Source organism: Cryptomeria japonica, chromosome 4 (genome assembly GCF_030272615.1).
Source record: "Cryptomeria japonica chromosome 4, Sugi_1.0, whole genome shotgun sequence".
NCBI lineage: Eukaryota > Viridiplantae > Streptophyta > Pinopsida > Cupressales > Cupressaceae > Cryptomeria > Cryptomeria japonica.
This window is the reverse complement of record NC_081408.1, coordinates 7,618,937-7,638,947: the sequence shown is the minus strand read 5'-3', so window position 1 is coordinate 7,638,947 and position 20,011 is coordinate 7,618,937. Positions and strand designations below refer to the sequence as shown.

Sequence of the window (20,011 nt, the reverse complement as noted above, 5' to 3'; positions counted from 1 at the left end):
CAGGTTACAAACAGCAGAAGACCCCTTGCCATTGATGTCAAAGGGGGAGAAACAGGGGGAGCATTGGACTAAGGGGCAGCATTGATCATCATTTCATTAAAAAGATTTCCATCGATGTCACAGGGCGAGATTGATGAAAAATTGTCATTGATGTCAAGAAGATTGAGGGAAAATGTGTTACCATGCTGTAGAAATTGATGGTTAATGAACACATAGTGAATGATCGTTTTTACAATCTGTTTATACAGTCACAGCATGAAGATTTCTCATAATGATCCTTTTGTCCTAAATATTTTACAATCTGTTTATACAGTCCCAGTGCTCATCACGGCATGAAGAATTCTCAGAATATCTCCACAGTGGCAAATTGTATTTCAAAGATGACAAGTGACAGACTGTAACAAATCATGTTTTGTGTAGAATACAGAATGCTGATATAACTAGTAGAACACAACCATATGCTATGTTCTCCATGTTCGATATTGCAGACCAAAGGCGAGCTGCAATGATTTTGGGAGATATCACGTTGATAGCTTCTAATTAACAAACAGAATGAATGACACAGTGCGGGGTGAAAACAGAAAGCAATTCGTGTTGGAAGTAGACTCTATCTCCATTGTTCACACTTGTCACTTTTATACTGATTGGATTTATTTATACAAGGTTGGGAGAAGTAAACAAAAAATCGAACCATCAGCAAATGATATTCTTCTTCGAAGATTATAGTTTATGGAGGTTGTCTTTCATACAGTACAGGTTAATGAAGAAATATGATTCATGTTTAAATATAATAAAACATGCAGCGCTTATGTGATACGATTCATATGCAGTGATAATATGATTAAGATCATTGTTTGCAATAAACAATAGAAAAAGGGGTACGATCTGGTCTATGGGAAGAAATACGATTAAGGTGTTAACTTAACGAAATATATATTTATATTAAAAGATATTCAGCAACAACAAAAAATAGTATTTGTAAATGAAAAGGTGTGGTCTCTAAAAGAAGAGAAGTAATCCATTTCGATTGATTCTTAAGTGAAGTCTGTGATTTTAGCAGATTCTTAAGTGAAGTCTGTGATCAGATTGGTGGCTGATTTAAATCAGAATATAGCAGAATTAAATATTGAGGTTGGTGCCTCAACCTTGTGAAGTTGGTGCTTCCTGTGGGTTGGTGCTCACAAATCAGTCTAGTAGGTTGGTGCCTACAATCATTGTAAAAGACACTTGAATAACTATTTGCATTATTGCCGTGGTTTTCACCCACATTGGGTTTCCACTTAAATACTTGTGTTTTTATGTGTTCTTACTTACATATGTTGGTAAATAAATTTTGAAGTAAAGTGAACTAAGAAGAAAGAATTAAAAATTATTTAGTAAACTGATTCACACCTCCCCTCTCAGTTTATTTGAGTGCTCTTCATATCAAGGGGTATAACTTCTGTGCTAACAGTTCACCAAGAACAAATATGTTACTGCTGTAACTTAAGAACAGTTCTGCTCTGATCTAATCGATGGGCATGTCACTGGATGCTTTTAATTCCTTTCCTTTATATCTCTCAATGTGAGGGGAAGCATAAATTACTTGACTTGCACTTTGAGTTGACCACTTCATCGTTTGCCTAAGTTGATCATTTCAAACGCCTTTGCTTGCAAACTTGGAGGATTCACGTATTCATTTCCACTTCCATTTAACATGATCATCAAGTCTTTCAAGGTTGTGGATTTTGGTTAGTCACGGAAAACTCACCTCAACCTCCTCACTTGTTGATTTCACCAAGTTTAGTGTTACTTGTTCATAAGGTTGACTTGGTGTTTTCTTTCCCTTCATCGTCACTTAGACCTTGAATCATTCTCATCAAGCACTTCATCTGAGTTAATTGATCATCATTCCTTGATCGATCCTTTGCTTTTGCGTTCTAACCTAAGGGCATTCGCTTGCTTCACTATTCATCACACTTAAGACTCATACCTTGATCTAACCTGAAGGTTGCATTGTGAAGCATCACCCAATGACTACCTTGACTCTCACCTATTATTGGAGCACTTAGAGCTGCAAAGACTCCAAATTAATCCAAAAGGAGACTTGACTGCTGTTAGTCTGCCCGACTTGATCACATCCTAACGATAAAGGCATTGCATCCCTTCACAAGCAAGAGGTTAAAGACTCCAAAATTATTGCCAAGCTTGACAACTAAGCTAAGACCACTATGCTACCAAGCAAAAAAAATGGGGTCCTCATTTGCAATTTGGCAATTGTGAAAACATCACAACAGGTAGTTAGTAGAATGACCATTAAGGGAGGTTATTAAAGTAATATTGTAATATTTAGCTTATAATGGTAATTTAAGTCGCTTAATTAGTTTTTAGTAACTTTCTATTTTGTAGGTCAGTTAGTATTTAGAATCTTTCTATTCTGTCTTTAGTTCTTGATCGTTTCCGTTATGGAAAGATCTTCTGTAATTTCTTATATAAGGAGTATTCCTCTCCTTTGTTAGCAACAATCAATTATTATTTCATTTGAGTTGCCTAGTTTTTAGTAACTTTCTATTGTGTAAGTCAGTTAGTATTTTGAATCTTTTTATTCTATCTTTAGTTCTCGATTGTTTTCGTTATGGAATGATCTTTTGTAATTGCTTATAGAAGGAGTATTGCTCTTTTTTGTTCACAACAATCAATTATTTTTTCAGGATGAAGTGGTTTATGCCAATGGTCTCAATTATTAACCCCCTTTTCTCTTACCAACATGGAAACTTGAGCTTGCTAGTGACGAGTATGTAGAGAGCATCATAGATCCATTGCATGATGATAATATGATAATTTCTGATTTTTTGGTTTTTATATGCCTGTCTAAATTTTGATATGTAGTAGTATGAAGTTTCGGGTCAAGAGTCTTGAATGGTGACTCTATATTTGGTAAATTATATCAAACTTTGTCAAAGAAATTAAATTATTGATCAGTTAATCTGTTTAGTTTATATATATGGCATCTCCAAGTACCCATCTTTTGTTGTTTTCAAAAAGTGATATATTACCAATTAGTTCCAATACCAGTGCCAGTTTCTTGGCAAAAATGTCTGTAACACCAACAAAACTATGTTAGAGGTGACCTAATACAAAGGTTGCATGCTCCACATTTTATTAACAATACCTAAGATGCAATATTTCCAACATATAGGGCCTCCTAATGAGGTGTTTTGGGGAAATGGGATGGCAACTATGTTGTTTTTAACACTTCCAGATTAATATAAACTCAGAAAACCAGAATTTAGTTTTGAACTGAACTGATTAGATGAAGGATTTATAGCTTTCTAGATTTAGGCATAACAAAGAAATGAACAAAATAAGAACAAGACACGGTTACCCTGGGAAAACCTCATAGGAGGAAAAACCTAGCCAGAAAAGATCCTCAGATCTGATTATGGATTATATTCATATGGAGATTACAACACTTATCTCAAGTACTTGAAGACGATTGCACTTAGGGCTGATAATGTCTTCCACAAGACTGCACCTTCACAAGCATCCCTTTACCACTTCCAACAACAATCAAGTCCAAACCCAGGTCTGCATATGAAGTCTGCACTTTGTTGGACTACAACCTCAGCCCTCAGTTTGCTCTCCTCATGGATGAATTTCGCACCCTTTAATGGCAGATGTAGTTTGCTGTGATATTGCTCCTTCAAATTTACATTAGGCAAATGTAGATATTTCGCACGATGATGTATTGAATGTATATTTGATTGAGGTGAAAGTATCTTTATTTATATGATGCAATATCCATTTATGTCGGCTTGACCTTTAATTTATTGTTTTTCCTTTAACCTAAATGCATCAGATAGGGTTGGCCCTATCATGTTTAGCACGCTATCTCGTATGTGGCGTGGGGTTTCATTATGTAGCGTGGAGTGAAGTGAGGTATAGGGCCCAACCCTACATGTTGGAGAAAGGGGGCTGGCCCCTTGGGCGGATTCCAATGTTGCCCAAGGCAATTGGAATCCGCCATTCCCTAATTACAATCAACACTCCCTCTTAATTAGGGAGAAAGATAATCTTACAACCAGGTTACAAGATTAGGGCCTAGCTCTAAGTAATACATATAATGTTTAAATTGTAATCCGAACTTAGCTGTCAACTTCAAATATTCCTGAGAGTGGATCACAACAAGTAGCCGCAAATAGTATCCCATGGTATCTATCTTGTACTGCCCGTGGAGGGTGAATTCAAACTTTAACATGCACACTTGCAAGTCATGAATACATACACAATTATTCATGCACATCATGGAGTCTTTCCATGCCATTGATCACGCATATCCATCATTCATTGTCTTTACCTCAGTCTTCTCCCAAACAAGAATGTAACCTCATAATCTTCCATCTTGTACCCAAGCATGGAGTGGAGTTACATAAGCATAAATGAAAACATAGTCCTCCATCTTGCACACAAACATAGAATGGAATCTAATAAACATAATCCTCCATCTTGCACACAAACAAGGAATGGAATAAACATAATCAGAATATTGTAGTCTTCCATCTTGCACACAAGCATAGAATGGAACTACATAACATAGTCTTCCAGCTCGCACACAAGCGTATACTGGATCCACCTTACATTGCCCGCAGAGGGTGGAGAGAATCTTTTCTACCATCTTACATTGCCCACAGAGGATGGTAACAATTACTCTTCTCCCTGAGAAGATTACACTACCACCTTACATTGCTTGCAGAGGGTGGTTGATACAACATAATGTATCACTGAGGTTGAGATTCCTTCTCAACCAAGGCGGTGCTCTCCACAGCTCCAAGTCTATCTTTTGAAGTACTCAAGCTTCAAGAGACTTGGTGAGAACACCTGCAACACAAGATTGTCCTGCCATAAAACACTGAATTGTCAGGTATCTCTATACAACCCTGATAATAATTCAAAACAGCATAACAAGAATTTTGAGAAACCACATTGCTTCTCTTGATGCAACATTTGCAACAATGTATTTAGCTTCAGCAATATTCAATGCAATTGAGGACTGTCCTTGAAGTTCCAAGAGATCGCAACAGGTGAATGCTTGAAGTGTTTTCCTTGTCCGTAACACTTCTTGACCAATCAATCAACCTGCCTCTATTCAGATGAATCTGCATGATCATAGTTGGCTGCAGACATATTCAACTTCTTTAAGTTAGTTTCGGTATAAGTTTACAATCAATAATTCTAACATAACAATAGAAAACTTGACTTAGACTAATTTCATTAGATCCTTGCCACACTTCTAACCTAGAAGTAATGCATTTTAGGTTTAGATCTTCCATCTCAATTCTGAGCTAATTCTTTCTTATATTAAATCATGAGGCTATCTTTATCAGTCAGAGTTAGATCATCCACATAAGAAATAAAAATTGGCATTTCAAATACTTTAAGGAACAGGTTAGAATCTTTACAAAACCCTAGGTTTATCAAGTACTCTTTCATACCAAGAGTTTTATTGAAGATCCCAGGGCTCCCTCTGAAGCCACATCAATCCAAGCTTATGGATTTCTGATGTCACTATGGCCTTGGCCCTCGACATACATCACCTACTATATGAGGTTATATAAAAATGACTTTGGGTGAGGATCACAACATTCATGATAAGTTAGATGCATCCCTTTAACAATATAACCAATGATACATAGAATGTTGAGATAATACTTATGTGAAATAAATTAAAAGGATCCAGCTTGTAACACACAACCTTGAAAACTTGTACATCACCATACAGGTTATAACAAAAAAATTCTAATTTTCATAAAGAAACTCACCAGGGTTAAGTCATGATCATTTTCTGCCTCACCAGGGTTTCCACAGATTTGAGGTTTATGCATACAACCATTAGTATGACCTAATAGAGTCTACAATTAACTCAAAACGTACGGTAGTTATCAACTAGAATAATTCTAAGTCAGCAAAAGTGTATATTATTAATTTCTATAATATTTCACACTTCATGATAGCAGATACTCAACTGAAAAGTGTAACTATTATAGAATTATTCAATTGATAGTCAAAAACTCAATCAGATCATAGGTGAGGAAGTACTAATAGAATGTTTACAAGGAGAGCGAAGTATACTTAATGAAGATACTAACCAAGCAATGATAGTGAGAGCCTATACTTCCATGAATCAATAGCAATTAGTAAGCTACAGTATATATAATCAAAATAATTCTGATAAAGGATTTAGATCAAACCTCTAGACATCCAACAATAAATACATCAAAGGAATTAATCTTCGGATCAAGCATTGTGAACAATAAATTCCTAGTTCATTTATTTATGACATTTATTTAATGAATACTTTATTTACTCAATTAGCAGTGACACTTATGTAACTGGCTTATTTTCCCTTACGTACATAGATAAAGGCACACATAAATTAAACGAAGTTCAAAACAGACAGGAAATATTCAAGTTCGCAATGTCTTTACAAATATGAAGTTCAACTTTTCTTCTTTGTTTTGATCTTACTCATTTGAACAATTAAGTACTAGATATTTAATGTGGGCATACATCCATATTTAATTTTAGTATTTAATTGATCAGGTCACATACAAGCATGCACGCAAAATTTCCCCTACTAGGTTTAGGCTTGTTTTAGCCATAGTTAATCTATTTCAAAACACTTATGACTTCAACTAAATTGATAGAAGACAAAATCTATCTTAACATGAATCAAATTAATTTATCAATTATTAATTAGTAAATTGTTCATTTACCATACTAGAGAATTATATCATACTAGATAATTAATTTTATCATCCATAATTCTTGATGCAAGTGTCAACCTATGTTACTGCACCAGTTCTAAGGAAGAAGGGGATGTCTATGTTACCAAAGTGCTCAGAGACCAAAACACAATAGGCTCCCTTAAAGTTTATGGGATGCTGATCCTTATCCTATCTTGGGAATCATCCTATTGATTGGATTTAGACTGCCCCTCTTTGGAAACAACTCCATTCCCAACTTTCTTAAATATTGACAGTAGTAACAAGCATTAGACTATAAGTATAGCAACTTGTCATGTATTAAGAACACATATGAAATTAAGTATAACAGTCATGCAGTCCATATTAATATTATTATTAAATTCTGTTGAAGACATTATCAGGTATCATATATTAAGCATACATATTAAGCACATCCCCATGCATACCACCTAGGACAAAGATGTTACTGCCTGTAACTTAATAACAGTTCTGTTCCGATCCGATCCGAGGTGATATCACTGGATGCTTTGATTCCTTTCCTTTATGTCTCTCAATATGAGGGAGAGGTCACACCTCCTCATCATGTATGCTCTTTGGCAAGAGACACACCCTGCAACTCTTCATTATTTCTGCCCCATGAAAGGGACACAACCTTTCACAACCAGATCTGCAACTCTTATATAAATCAGATCTTAACCACTACATAAAGTTGCAGCCCAAATGAAATAATAAGCCCTTAACAACAACCATAATTAACCAAGCATCCTTTTAAATATTCGGTTTAACAAGGACTAAATAAAAGATTCGTTTATTTAACATTTAATGTTTTCATTGACATCAAAGTCGTCTTATTGAGAGATCCTTATATTTTCTAACCTACCACCAAAGAAAGAAGGAACAAGAGACTGAAATTACATGATTAAATCTGGCAGCAAAATTGAAATTCCCATCAAGCTTATCTTCAACTTTGAGCCCTATTGACTTGACCTGTGAATGAGACAAAATCTGGAAATAAAGGAGTCCTAAAATCTGAAATCTGAAAGTTGATCTAGCCTATAGCTCTGATACCATGTTGTTTTTAACACTTACAGATTAATATAAACTCAAAAAACTAGAATTTAGTTTCTAACTGAATTGATTAGATGAAGGATTTATAGTTTTCTAGATTTAGGCATAACAAAGAAATGAACAAAATAAGAACAAGACACGGTTACCTTGGGAAAACCTTCTAAGAGGAAAAACCCAGCCAGAAAAGATCCTCAGATCTGATTATGGATTATATTCATATGGAGATTACAACACTTATCACAAGTACTTGAAGACGATTGCACTTAGGGCTGATAATGTCTTTCACAAGGCTGCACCTTCACAAGCATCCCTTTACCACTTCCAACAGCAATCAGGTCCAAACCCTAGGTCTGCATATGAAGTCTGCACTTTGTTGGACTGCAACCTTAGCCCTCAGTTCGCTCTCCTCATGGATGAATTTCGCACCCTTTAATGACAGATGTAATTCGGTGGTATAGCAGATGTGATTCGTTGTGATATTGCTCCTTCAAATTTACATTAGGCAGATGTAGATATTTCGCATGATGATGTATTGAATGTATTTTTGATTGAGGTGAAAGTATCTTTATTTATATGATGCAATATCCATTTATGTCGGCTTATACTAAAATCCATTTATGTCGGCTTGACCTTTAATTTATTGTTTTTCCTTTAACCAAAATGCATTAGATAGGGTTGGCCCTATTATGTTTAGCACACTATCTCGTATGTGGTGTGGGGTTTCATTATGTAGCGTGGAGTGAAGTGAGGTATAGGGCCCAACCCTACATGTTGGAGAATAGGGCCCAGCCCTACACGTTGGAGAAAGGGGGGCTGACCCCTTGGGCGGAGTCCAATGTTGCCCAAGGCAATTGGAATCCACCATTCCCTAATTACAATCAACAAACTAAACATCTTGTCTTTTGTGTGTCATGGGGAGCTTGGAAGAGATAGGGACATGAAGGTTTTGTTGGGTGTTTAGTGCATATAGTGTTTATATGGTTCTTTTTTAGTTTGTAATTATTACCTGTATCTTTCTGATAGTAAACCTGAATAGAAAATTGATCTGATAATATCAAATTAGAAACAAAGTGGACTGTGCTCACTTTTTGTTAGAGCCATATCGGTGCTCCAAGTTTTCTGAGATGCATTGGGAAAAGGATTTGTGGACGTTTTTTAAGAGATGTTTATGTTTGTATTATATGCTTAATGTGAGTTTGATAAGCTTTTCTAATGCTTATTGTATTTTTATGTTTCATCCTCAACATCTAGTATTTTGGTAATGTCTTTTCTTCTTTAGATATACCATGGTCTTTTTGTTAATATTGAAATATATTATGATTTTTGGTATGCATTTAATGTAGATATAATATTTATCATCTTTAATCTTCTGATTGATTTAGTTGGCATTGTTTTGCGTTCCTTCTCTCCATGTATAAACTGCCTAGCCATATATTATAAATTTTAGTAGTTGTTGTATATTGCAATGTTGATGGTGGGACTATATTTTGTTTCTTACTTATTTGAATGTATATATGATACTTTTTAGATATTTATGATTTTCTTTCCACATTTAGATATTTAATGATCTTCTTCGTAGTTTTTATAAATAAAACGGTTGCATTTAATTAGTTTTAGGAATTTATTGAATGTAGTTACTGTAAATGAAATTTAACATCTTTAATTTCCTTACATACTGGCTTTAACAACGGAATAGGCCGTGAAACTCTGATTGCAATTGATGATAGTATGACCTCCCTTTAATTGTTGGGAGTCAACTTAGTTGTCTAATTTGGGTTTTGTCTGTGTAAGCTCTTAATGATCATACCATCTCATATTCTGTAGTACCTTTGCCAATGAGAATTAGATGTTTGTGTTGGTGTAAATAAATATTCATCATGGATATTATTACACTTTACTTAAGTTAACTTAGGATAATGCATCTCTTCGTAGTTTGGATATGAGACACTTAGGGAAGTGTGCACATAGGGATATAGCTTGTAGGAGAAATTCCACCTTTTGTGGTCTTATTTTGCTGTTACACTCCACATTCGGTGGGTCATCCACCTTTTGTGGAATATTATATTATTTCTCTTACCTGCCCCTAGTATTTCTTACCTACCCTTGTTTCTCATTAAGCCACATGTCATGATTGTGTGCTCGTATATCCATATGGCCTTGCCTATATAAGTAGACTCATATTCATTGTATTGGTTAATCCAATTGATCAATTTGCATATTGATGAGAATACAGTTTGTTCTTGTCATTTTATTGTCTCTCTTTGTGCTTTTCATTGTGCCCTTGATCTTGGCAAAATCTCACATGGTATCAGAGCTATTGGGGTTTCGTTGATTGGTTTTGGGAGACATCTTGGAAGGCTTCTATTTTTGGATCTGAGGGACAGTGCTTTTTGGAGGCATATTAGAGCGTTTTCCATCTCACCATTGCGTCCAGGAGGCCGTTTCCATAAAAATCGAGTATAAACTTGATCTATTTTGGCGAAAGTCGAATTTTGGGTGTGGAGAAATTTTTTTGGGGGGGTCTCGTGACCTACCCCCCTCCGTAGCCCGTACCTGCAAACATTGCAGGTTGTCAGCGCAGGTTGCAGGTTGTAGGTCACTGCTTTGCCATCGACAACTCTCCGCTCTGCTGTCGGCAGTCTCCTTCGGCGGTCTCCGTAGGCTCCTCCGACGGTTGCAGTAGCCCCATCGACCCTCTGGCCACCGCGACCCCGGCGGTGGTAGCAGCCCTGGTGACCCTTCAACCCCTTCAGCCCCTCTGGCCCCTCCGGCCTCGACGACTCTCGCCAGTAGCCGTCGCCCAAGACGCCGGTGACCACCCTCCGCAGTTGGGCCCACCATAGGCAACGTTTCCTGACAACCAGACCTGCCTGCCACGTTAGTAGAGCCAACCTTCGCCTGCCACGGCGACAGTCGGGCCCACCTTCGCCTGCCATGTCACACGCAGGCCCAGTTAGCTGCCACTTTAGAACTTTCTGCCCAGTCAACGCAGAGTAAGCCGCTTAGTCAACATTTTTAATTTTTTTTTGATCCCTCTCCGTTGAGCAGTATGGATTTTTGGGTCAATTTTGGAGGCCCTTAACTTGCTCAAGTATGTATCAGATGACCTCATTTTTCACATTGAGAAGTGTACTACAATCAAAGAAGCTTGGGATATGTTTCAGAAATCGTATGGTCAAGTTGATGAAATCAGAGGTTATAAGATTGACAATGAGCTCACCAACTTGGATCCCAAGAGTTTTGATACAATCCAAGATTATGTCACCAAAGCAAATGAGCTAAGAGCAAAGCTTTAGGATTGTGCAATTGACAAAAAGGATGTTCAGTTGATATTCAACTTGTTGGACAAGCTTGCACCAGAATATGCAGCATTTGTTTCAAGCTTCCAAACTCATCGTTTGACAGTGGGGAGTTCCTACATTATGCCTTCATTTGATACTTTCACAAAAATGTTGATATTGGAACAATCTAAGTTGTTGAACATGGGGCTTCTCAAGTGTTCAAAGTCCAAGGCTTTGGTGGCTAATCAAGGACGTCAAGGGAGTCAAGGCAAAGATTCCAACAAAAAGAAGAAGCAATCGAAGTCAAAGCCACTACAGGAAAAAGGACAATCATCCTCTCCATCACAAGGCGATTTTTAATCCTCTTCCAAGAAGGGGACTCCACCTAAGAAGGATAAACCAACTTGTGCATATTGCAAGAAGTATGGTCATGATGAGCATCGATGCCACACCAAGCAAGTTGATGAGTTGACAAATCTTCTTAAGAAAAATAATATCAACTTGCCATCCGCCTACACAAAGAAGGATTCATCTCCTTCCTCTTCCTTACAGTCTAAGGGAAAAGGGCAAGCATTTGTGGCTACAACAGGTTCTTCACAGCAGTGGATACTTGACTCGGGTGTCTCTTATCACAAGGGTTCTACGAAAGAGCAGTTTTCTTCATTGGAGCCATCAAAGGTACGTCAAATTTACATAGGTGATGATACACAAGTTGAGGTTGAAGGGAAAGGTTCAGTTGACATGGATGATGGAACATTTGAGAATGTTTTGTATGTTCCTAACTTGTCTACCAATCTTCTCTCTATGTACCAAATCACTCGCTATGGGAATGGGAAAAGGGTTGAGTTTACACTTGATTCAGTTGTGGTAAAGGAACTTGATGATGATGCCTTGGTAGTAGTGGGACAAGTCAATGACAACTCAAGGTTTTATTCATTCTCCCACTTTGTGCCAAGTTCTCCTTCTAGGGCCTTGCTTACTCATTCAAATTTAGAAAGTAAGCTATGGCATGAGTGGTTTGGTCACCTCAACTACCGCTATCTTCTGCAGCTCAACACTAAAGACATGGTCACAGGTCCACCTCGAATTGGTTTTTCAGAGGGTGTATGTTCAAGATGTTCCATGGGCAAGCATCCCGAGGAGAAGTTTGATAAGGGGAAAGCTCTCTTTGGAAATTCTTCAACTTGTTCATAGTGATGTAGCAGGTCCATTTCCAGCACCTTCATCTAGTAAGGCCCGTTATGTCCTCATCTTCATTGATGACTTCTCCCGCTTCACTTGGGTCTACTTTCTTATTCATAAGAGTGAAGTATTTGACAGATTTTAGGACTTCAAGACTCGTGTGGAGAAGCAATCCGGGAAAGTGGTCAAGATTCTTCGCATAGATAATGGAAGGGAATATGTGAACAAAAGACTTGAGAATTTTTGTACATTTGAGGGGATTGATCTTCAGCATTCTGTTGCATACACTCCACAACAAAACATAGTTAACTTAGGATAATGCATCTCTTCGTAGTTTGGATATGAGACACTTAGGGAAGTGTGCACATAGGGATATAGCTTGTAGGAGAAATTCCACCTTTTGTGGTCTTATTTTGCTGTTACACTCCACATTGGGTGGGTCATCTACCTCTTGTGGAATATTATATTATTTCTCCTACGTACCCCTAGTATTTCTTACCTACCCTTGTCTCTCATTGAGCCACATGTCATGATTGTGTGCTCGTATATCCATATGGCCTTGCCTATATAAGCAGGCTCATATTCATTGTATTGGTTAATGTAGTTGATGAATTTGCATATTGATGAGAATACAGTTTGTTCTTGTCATTTTATTGTCTCTCTTTATGCTTTTCATTGTGCCCTTGATCTTGGCAAAATCTCACAGTTTGCGATGATGTAAGATTCCTTGTTTTTCCAAATTTTTCTCTGATGTTCTGAGTTTCGGTTTATGTATTGATGTTCTGAGTTTATGTATTGATCTTAACATTCAGAGAATACACAGCAGAAGAATAAACAAACTCTTCCCAGAATCAACTTCAAATAGAAATTGCTCAGAATGTAAGCAAGACAAGTATTATTGTAGAGTTTACTGTGTGCATACATATATGGAAAGGGCTTAATTCAGATTGCAAACAGAAATTACACAGTTGAACCTGAGATTGACATTCCACCAATCAGAGATTTAGACTCCATTCTTTTGAAGAACTTGCCTAGCAATGAATAGCCTAACTTCCAGTTATGATTCCATGCCTATTCCCAACCTGCAGATGTTATGATTCCATGCCTATCATTTAGTGAATAGCCGCAATTAGCATGCAGAAGTTTGTGCGCCCATTAATAGAATTCTCTTACTGTAATTCTCTGTTCTTGCATAATACGTCAATATCCATGCTGTCCATATAGTAATAATATTCAAACTTTATTACTAACACCTGCTTATTGTATAGTTAAGATCCAAATCGGATATGTCAACCTTTGCAAGTGTGAAGCCACGGATTACTCTCCTGTTGTCATATTACCCATCAATGAATAATCAAGTGCCAAATATGATTGTCAGGTCTTCTCCAGGCCACAATTTTAATAGAAGAGGAATGCTAATTTAAAAACATTAAAATTAATCGCCTGTCCATTTGCCCGATACCATTACTGACTCCTTCACATGCCAAACCATCATGATAAGACTTATTGAGTCCTTCAAATGCCAAACCATCATGATGAGACTTATGCCAATATAGGTGTATAGCTGTAGTTTTCAATAATATGTTCAATTAAATTACTCAGCAAACATTTCACTGCCCAGGTCAGACTCCTCCTTAAAGAAAATCCACCACTTTATAAAAATCGCCCCACATGAATATTTTATTTTCCCTTTGCACCACACACATACCAGCGGCCCAATTTTTATCCATCAGCCATTTTATTAATCTGAAGCAATAATCCCCATCAGGATAAATCGACACCTTGAATAATTATTTCCTTTTCCAATTTTTTTCTCATCAATAAATCTTTGTATCTGAAAATAAAATATATCTCTGGAAACAATCTTATTTCTGAAAATCAATATTAAATCTTTTTGGCAATAAACCTTATTAAATCCAGATATCTCAAAAATAAACCTTGTTAAAACATGGTAATTATCTCTGAGATTTATCTTCAAGAAGACGACTTTACAAAATTTCACCATTGAAGCCATAATGTGAACTCAGTTGCAAATCCACCACCAGTATAAGGTTCAGTTTTCATCCAGCCATACAAGTTCAAGGGTTTCCGTCTTCCAACTCTCTGAAAGCAAAGCTCTCCTGTATTCTCTATTGATAAATTTCCGAATGATGATTCTTTTCCACTCGAGTCTTTTTTAATAATAATTTTAGCAGCCATTTATACTAAATTTTATAATTAAGTCATAAAGTGACTTATTGATATTTTATTTATTTTTCTCCAAAAATCACTTTAATTTAAATAATTATTAATTAAATATTAGTTGCTTTAAACATTTTAAGACAACATTATAATTAATTAATTAAATATTAAATTTGCCATGGTCACCAAATTGGGACATTACAGATGATCCCTCACAAGCTGGAGCTTGACAAGTGATTTTTTTTATTGTGGTTGTTTAACATACAAATCCTTATTGTGTTGAAAAAGTTATCTGATTAAGTGATTTGGCTATTTGAGCTTCTTTCTTCCACCCAAAATTGCTGGACTTTAAGGCATTTGTTTTCTGTTCCACAATTGTCATATGTTTGATACCTCAATGTTGACTCTATGTTTTTTTCTTACTGTTGTCTATGTTCTTACTTTTTTGCTGTCTATGTTCTTGGCCTAATAGCAAAATGAAAAATAATTTATAGTCCTTTTAAATCTCTTCTCACCTTATATTTGGATTGACCCTGTATTTGGGTAAATTTTAAACGTTCAAAAGTTATTGTTTAGGGATATTATTATTTTGTAAATTCAATTTACAAGGAATTGTTGTAAATTGTGATGATATAGTTTCTATGAACCATATTCTGTTCTCATATGAGTACTTATTCACATGATGAGGATTATAATATTGCTGATTATGGAAATAATTTCAACTCCAATCTTTAATACTTAGATGCACTGTTCTAAAATATGCCTTACTGGAGGCCCGGGCTTACCCGATGTACGTGGTTTGCGGGCTATTGCGTGCATCCCCAGGGATTAGTCTCGCCTCAGCTCGGCCCTTGGGTGCTGGGCTGGGTCGCGGGTATACCCTATGGTCACCAAAAAAAAAAATATGCCTTCATATTGTGGTTATCCTCTTTGAGGATTCTGTTCCATGTTAATGCCTCTTCCTTAACAAGCTCTTTATTGTTGTGTTCCCTTGTTTCATTTTTTCTTACTATATACTTGCTGTAAAATTGTTTTTTAGGTGGAAAAGGCCTTGCAGAGCATGGAGGGACAGGCTGAGAGGATATACAAGGAAGAACGGCCTAGAATAATTGAAGATCAAGCAGCATCAGTAAGAGATAACATGTCAGTAAATAAGGATTTCTGCAAATTCTACAGATTTTGATTATCAAAATTTAGAACTTTTTAGTGCTTTTAGTTATTTTTCTTGTTAAGGACTAAGATCATGCAGAAAGATGTTAGCCAAAATTCTTCTAGATTGTCCAAAAATTATTCTCTTTCCATTTGCAACCAAAACTGAGGTTAATTCTGCTTCCCACAATTCATTAAGAATTACCAGTTTGTCCAAAAATTATTCTCTTTCCAATGACAACCAAAACTGGGGTTAATTCTGCTTCCCACAATTCATTAAGAATTACGTGAGTATTGGAGTTTTGTCTCTGTATAAAATAATTCCAAATTTAAATATGTAACAAAGGTGAATTATATTCCTAAGGAAAAATTAAAAATATGCTGTAATAGTTAAAATATCTGGATTCGGCAATTAGCTGGTAGATCCAAAATTTTAAATTTTTTGGAAAAAACTTGGTTCACCATATTTATCGAACAGTAAAAACTACGTTGGTTTTTAAAAATATGTTGTAAATGCACACATACCACTGAATTTATAATCCATATTACTGATTTCATTTATATATAGATCAAAACTAAAGTTCAATACACTTCATAGACAAAAAAATGAGCTTAAAGTTTCAATACATATAAACTTCTAGTTTCAATATCAAGATAAATTACAAATCATAAATTTATTCTACAAATAAAGTTTAGAAAAGTCAGTTGCCATTGTAAGAGTGATGGTATAGCTGTGGTGTCCTCAACAGTCAGTTTAGAAAAGTCTGCTTCCATCATAAAAGTGGATGGTATAACTGTGGTATCCTCAACAATCCTCTTCGCAGGAGATGCTATAGGAGTCTTAAGAAAAGGACCAAGTCGTGTATGTGGTGAACATGCCCTTAATGACACACCAAACTCACATTCTGAAGCCTCATATGTTGTCACATTTGCTTGCCATTAGGTTTCACCCTTCTCTAAATCAGTGATCTCATCGATAGTAAACAATGTATTCACATCCTTAGGGCAACAACCCAATTTGAACATGGATCAATGCCATCAAGGTCAAGCAGATTATGTGTGTCCTGTCCTTGTACATTCTTTACATGTAGTTGAGTCTTAACAAGAGTTGCAATAGGGGCCTTAGGCATAGGGCCCTGTTGTGTAGGAGATTTGTGTCATTGATGTCAAGTTTTTATTCCAAGTTTAATTGAGCTGCCTGCTTATCAGCTTGAGCTCCTTGCCTTCTTGTTTGAAGTGGTTGCTTGTCTGGTTGAGCTAGTTGCCTACTAGCTTGAGGTGCCTGTATGTCTACTTGTGCTGCCTGTGTGTTAGCTTTAGCCAGTTGAGTGTGTGCCTCAGAAATTTGAGTGCCTACTTGTCATTTTTGTCATCAGCTGAATCAGCATCTGAGTCGGTCAATATGCCAGGTTAGCTCTTTGTGGGACCCGAATTGAAATGGGTAGTGTTTGATTCTATTTGAATCGATTAATTACTATGTGGCACTTTCTTTCTGAATCGACTTATGAAGTCAGTTTTATGGTTTGAATTTTTTTGAATTGCATAGTGGCTCATTTTTACTAAGCAACGGCAAGCTGGACGAATTTGGAATGAGACGGCATTATTAATTTCTGGATTTCTGGAAGTCGTGCTTCCTGTTTTGGTGGAAGACGTTGAATTTTTTTGAATTGCGTAGTGGCTCGTTTTTACTAAGCAACGACAAGCTGGACGAATTTGGAATGAGACGGCATTATTAATTTCTGGATTTCTGCAAGTCGTGCTTCCTATTTTGGTGGAAGACGTTTTTTTTATTAAATACCACTATGGCTGGGCATTATTTCTTATCTCGTGGCAGTATTTGTTTCTGTGGCTGCGGCTATTTTTGTGTGTTTGTGATTCGTTTTTGTTTTTTTAAATGTGGTCATTGAATAGTTGCAGATATCGTGGGACGCAGATGTTTTCCTTCTGTTGGAGATTCTAGTCGATTTTTCTAGCAATACGTTGTGCTAATGGAGAATGGGGAATTATTTCCGTGAGACATGAGTGTGCGTATTCTTTGAGTTTGCCCGAAGTTATTGGTGAGGCTGTTTTGGATATATCGTGTTTGCTGTAGTGGAAGACTTTTAAAAAAAAAAAAATGGTTAACATGCGAACTTGGTGGATTTCTGGATTATGGCCAAAATGTACAATATTAATAATGTTCTACAATGTTGCAAAAATTTCTGTGTGTGCTCTGTGCGCATATTTTCTATAAGAAGCCCTGTCTTTGTGCGGCAATTGCTTCTGGAGTTTTTGATGGTTGTGACTTGAATAGGTGAATGTGATATCGTGGAAGTGGAGGCATGGTGGTGTGCGTTTTGGATACTTAAGAGGACTGCATTTGTGGGTGAATTTTTTGTTTTAAAAAGTAGAGTGCTGTGAATGGATTGTAGTGTTGAATTCTCCTTTTGAGCCTTTTTAGCCGGTCGATTCTTGGTAGCTGTGAATGTTATTTTTGTGAAAGCTGGAAAATTCTTCTTGCAGAGTAATAACAGATTTCCATATTTTTGCTGAAGGTGGATGTGCGCAAGATATAACTTTTGATGTGTTTTTTCAATCTATATATTTATTTGTAAATGAGGTTGGTGCCACATCGAGCTGGAGTTGGTGCTTCATATGTTTAGGATTTGAATTGTTTCTGAGAGTTGGAGCTCTCTTTTGTAACTGGGTTGGTGCCCTTCTAGTTCTTTGAAAGAATCAGGTGAGCCGTGATTTTTTACGTGAAAGGGTTTTCATGTGATAATTTCTGTCTCTGTTTTTATGCATTCATTTCTAATAATCTTCTGTGTTAAAACTTGAATTTAATTGAAATGTTCAAATACTGATTCACCCCCTCCCCCTCTCAGTATTTGCTGTGTGATTTTCATGTTGTGTATCCAGTTAACTTGCCCCTATTGACATGCCAAACTTTCTAAAACCTCAAAAGCTACCATATTTGCTTGCCATTAGGCTTCATCTCTCTCTAAATCAGCAATCTCATTAGTAGTAAACGATGAATTCTTATCATTTGGTCAACTACCGAATTTGACCCATACAAATGCTGAATTGCTTCTTTGACTTTATTTGTGGTCACCAATTATAGAACACTTACCAATGGTTCTAACCTAAGTCACAAGATTTGAATTTGAGTTTGTGTTGAACAACGATAAAATTCAACTGAAGTTTGAGGAGAAAATATTCAAAAGATATTTTTGAGTAAATTAGCCTCATATAAAATTATTATTTCAAAATATAATTAATATATTCACAAAATTATAATTTGTAAATGCTATCAAGTCAAATAATATTATATCAAGTTGATAAATTCAAAAAATTAATTTAAATATTTAAATTTGTTTAAATATTAAAAACTAAATAAAAATAAACAAGTAAAATAATATTGTTTAAATATGACCTCAAGGTGTAGATCGATTGGTCGAGCCGTTGAAAGACACACGATAGACATAGGTTCAAACCTCGTCTGGACGAAAAAGTTGGTTTAACGAGCCATGACCAGAGTGGGTTCCCTGCGGGTTATCGTGTGGCCTAGAGGATTAGACTATTGACTCAACAATAGGCCTAGAGGATTAGTCTTGCCTTACTTGGATTGACTCAACAACAATGTCGTAGGCCAAGTTGTGAGGACACCTTTGAGATAACCTAAAAAAAAGTTTAAATATACTAATTACTAATTTTCAAATAAAAATTAAATACAAATAAAATAATATTAATTATCAAAATATAAAATATTTGTTAAAAAAAAATAAACTAGAGAAAAATCTTAAAACAACTATATATAAAAAACTTAAAATTCCAAATGAAATCACGATGACCTAATTTTCCATTGTGACTTTGAGTAGACTACAACACAAGTTTTGGTAGGGTTCATGGTTGTCAAGAGAGATATCATGGGAGATTTCAACACAAGTGTCGATAGGGTTCATGACTTATCTCGAGCGGCTGGAGTTTGGTGGACTTCATAGATTTCTTCGACATTGCGGAATTCTCGTGGTGGCACAATCTATCATGTAACGTAACTCCTCACAGTCACTGTTTCTCTGTAGTCGCGGCTTGAAGAAATATGTTATGCACTTGTCACGAGCGAGAGAAATTTTGTTCTCAAAAGCCCAAATAAAAAATGTTTCGCAAAAATAGAAGTGAATGAAAATATAGTTGCCCTTTTCCATGCTAATTTAGTTGCGAATGTTAATGAATTTTATACATTTTTAAAATGTTCACTGGATTTCGAACGTCAACCATTAAATTCGTTGAACGTTGTGACATAGGTTCTAACCATAGCAGCATTAATCGTTTTGGGGAATTAATTGACAAAACAAAAGTATAAATTTTTTTGAATAATGGGGAAAAAATTTGGATTTACAAAAAACGTAAAATTTGATGAAAAACAAT

General features: G+C 36.1%; 1 protein-coding gene across 1 annotated transcript in view; it reads left to right on the top strand.

Moving 5' to 3' along the window:
• The window catches only part of LOC131050036 (nuclear pore complex protein NUP62), a 93,135-nt gene that overhangs the window by 51,671 nt on the left and 21,453 nt on the right, over window positions 1-20,011 (top strand). Inside the window, exon 6 of the mRNA XM_057984164.2 lies at window positions 15,495-15,598. Coding sequence (XP_057840147.2) covers window positions 15,495-15,598 — 104 coding nt within the window. The remainder of the gene's footprint in view (window positions 1-15,494; window positions 15,599-20,011) is intronic.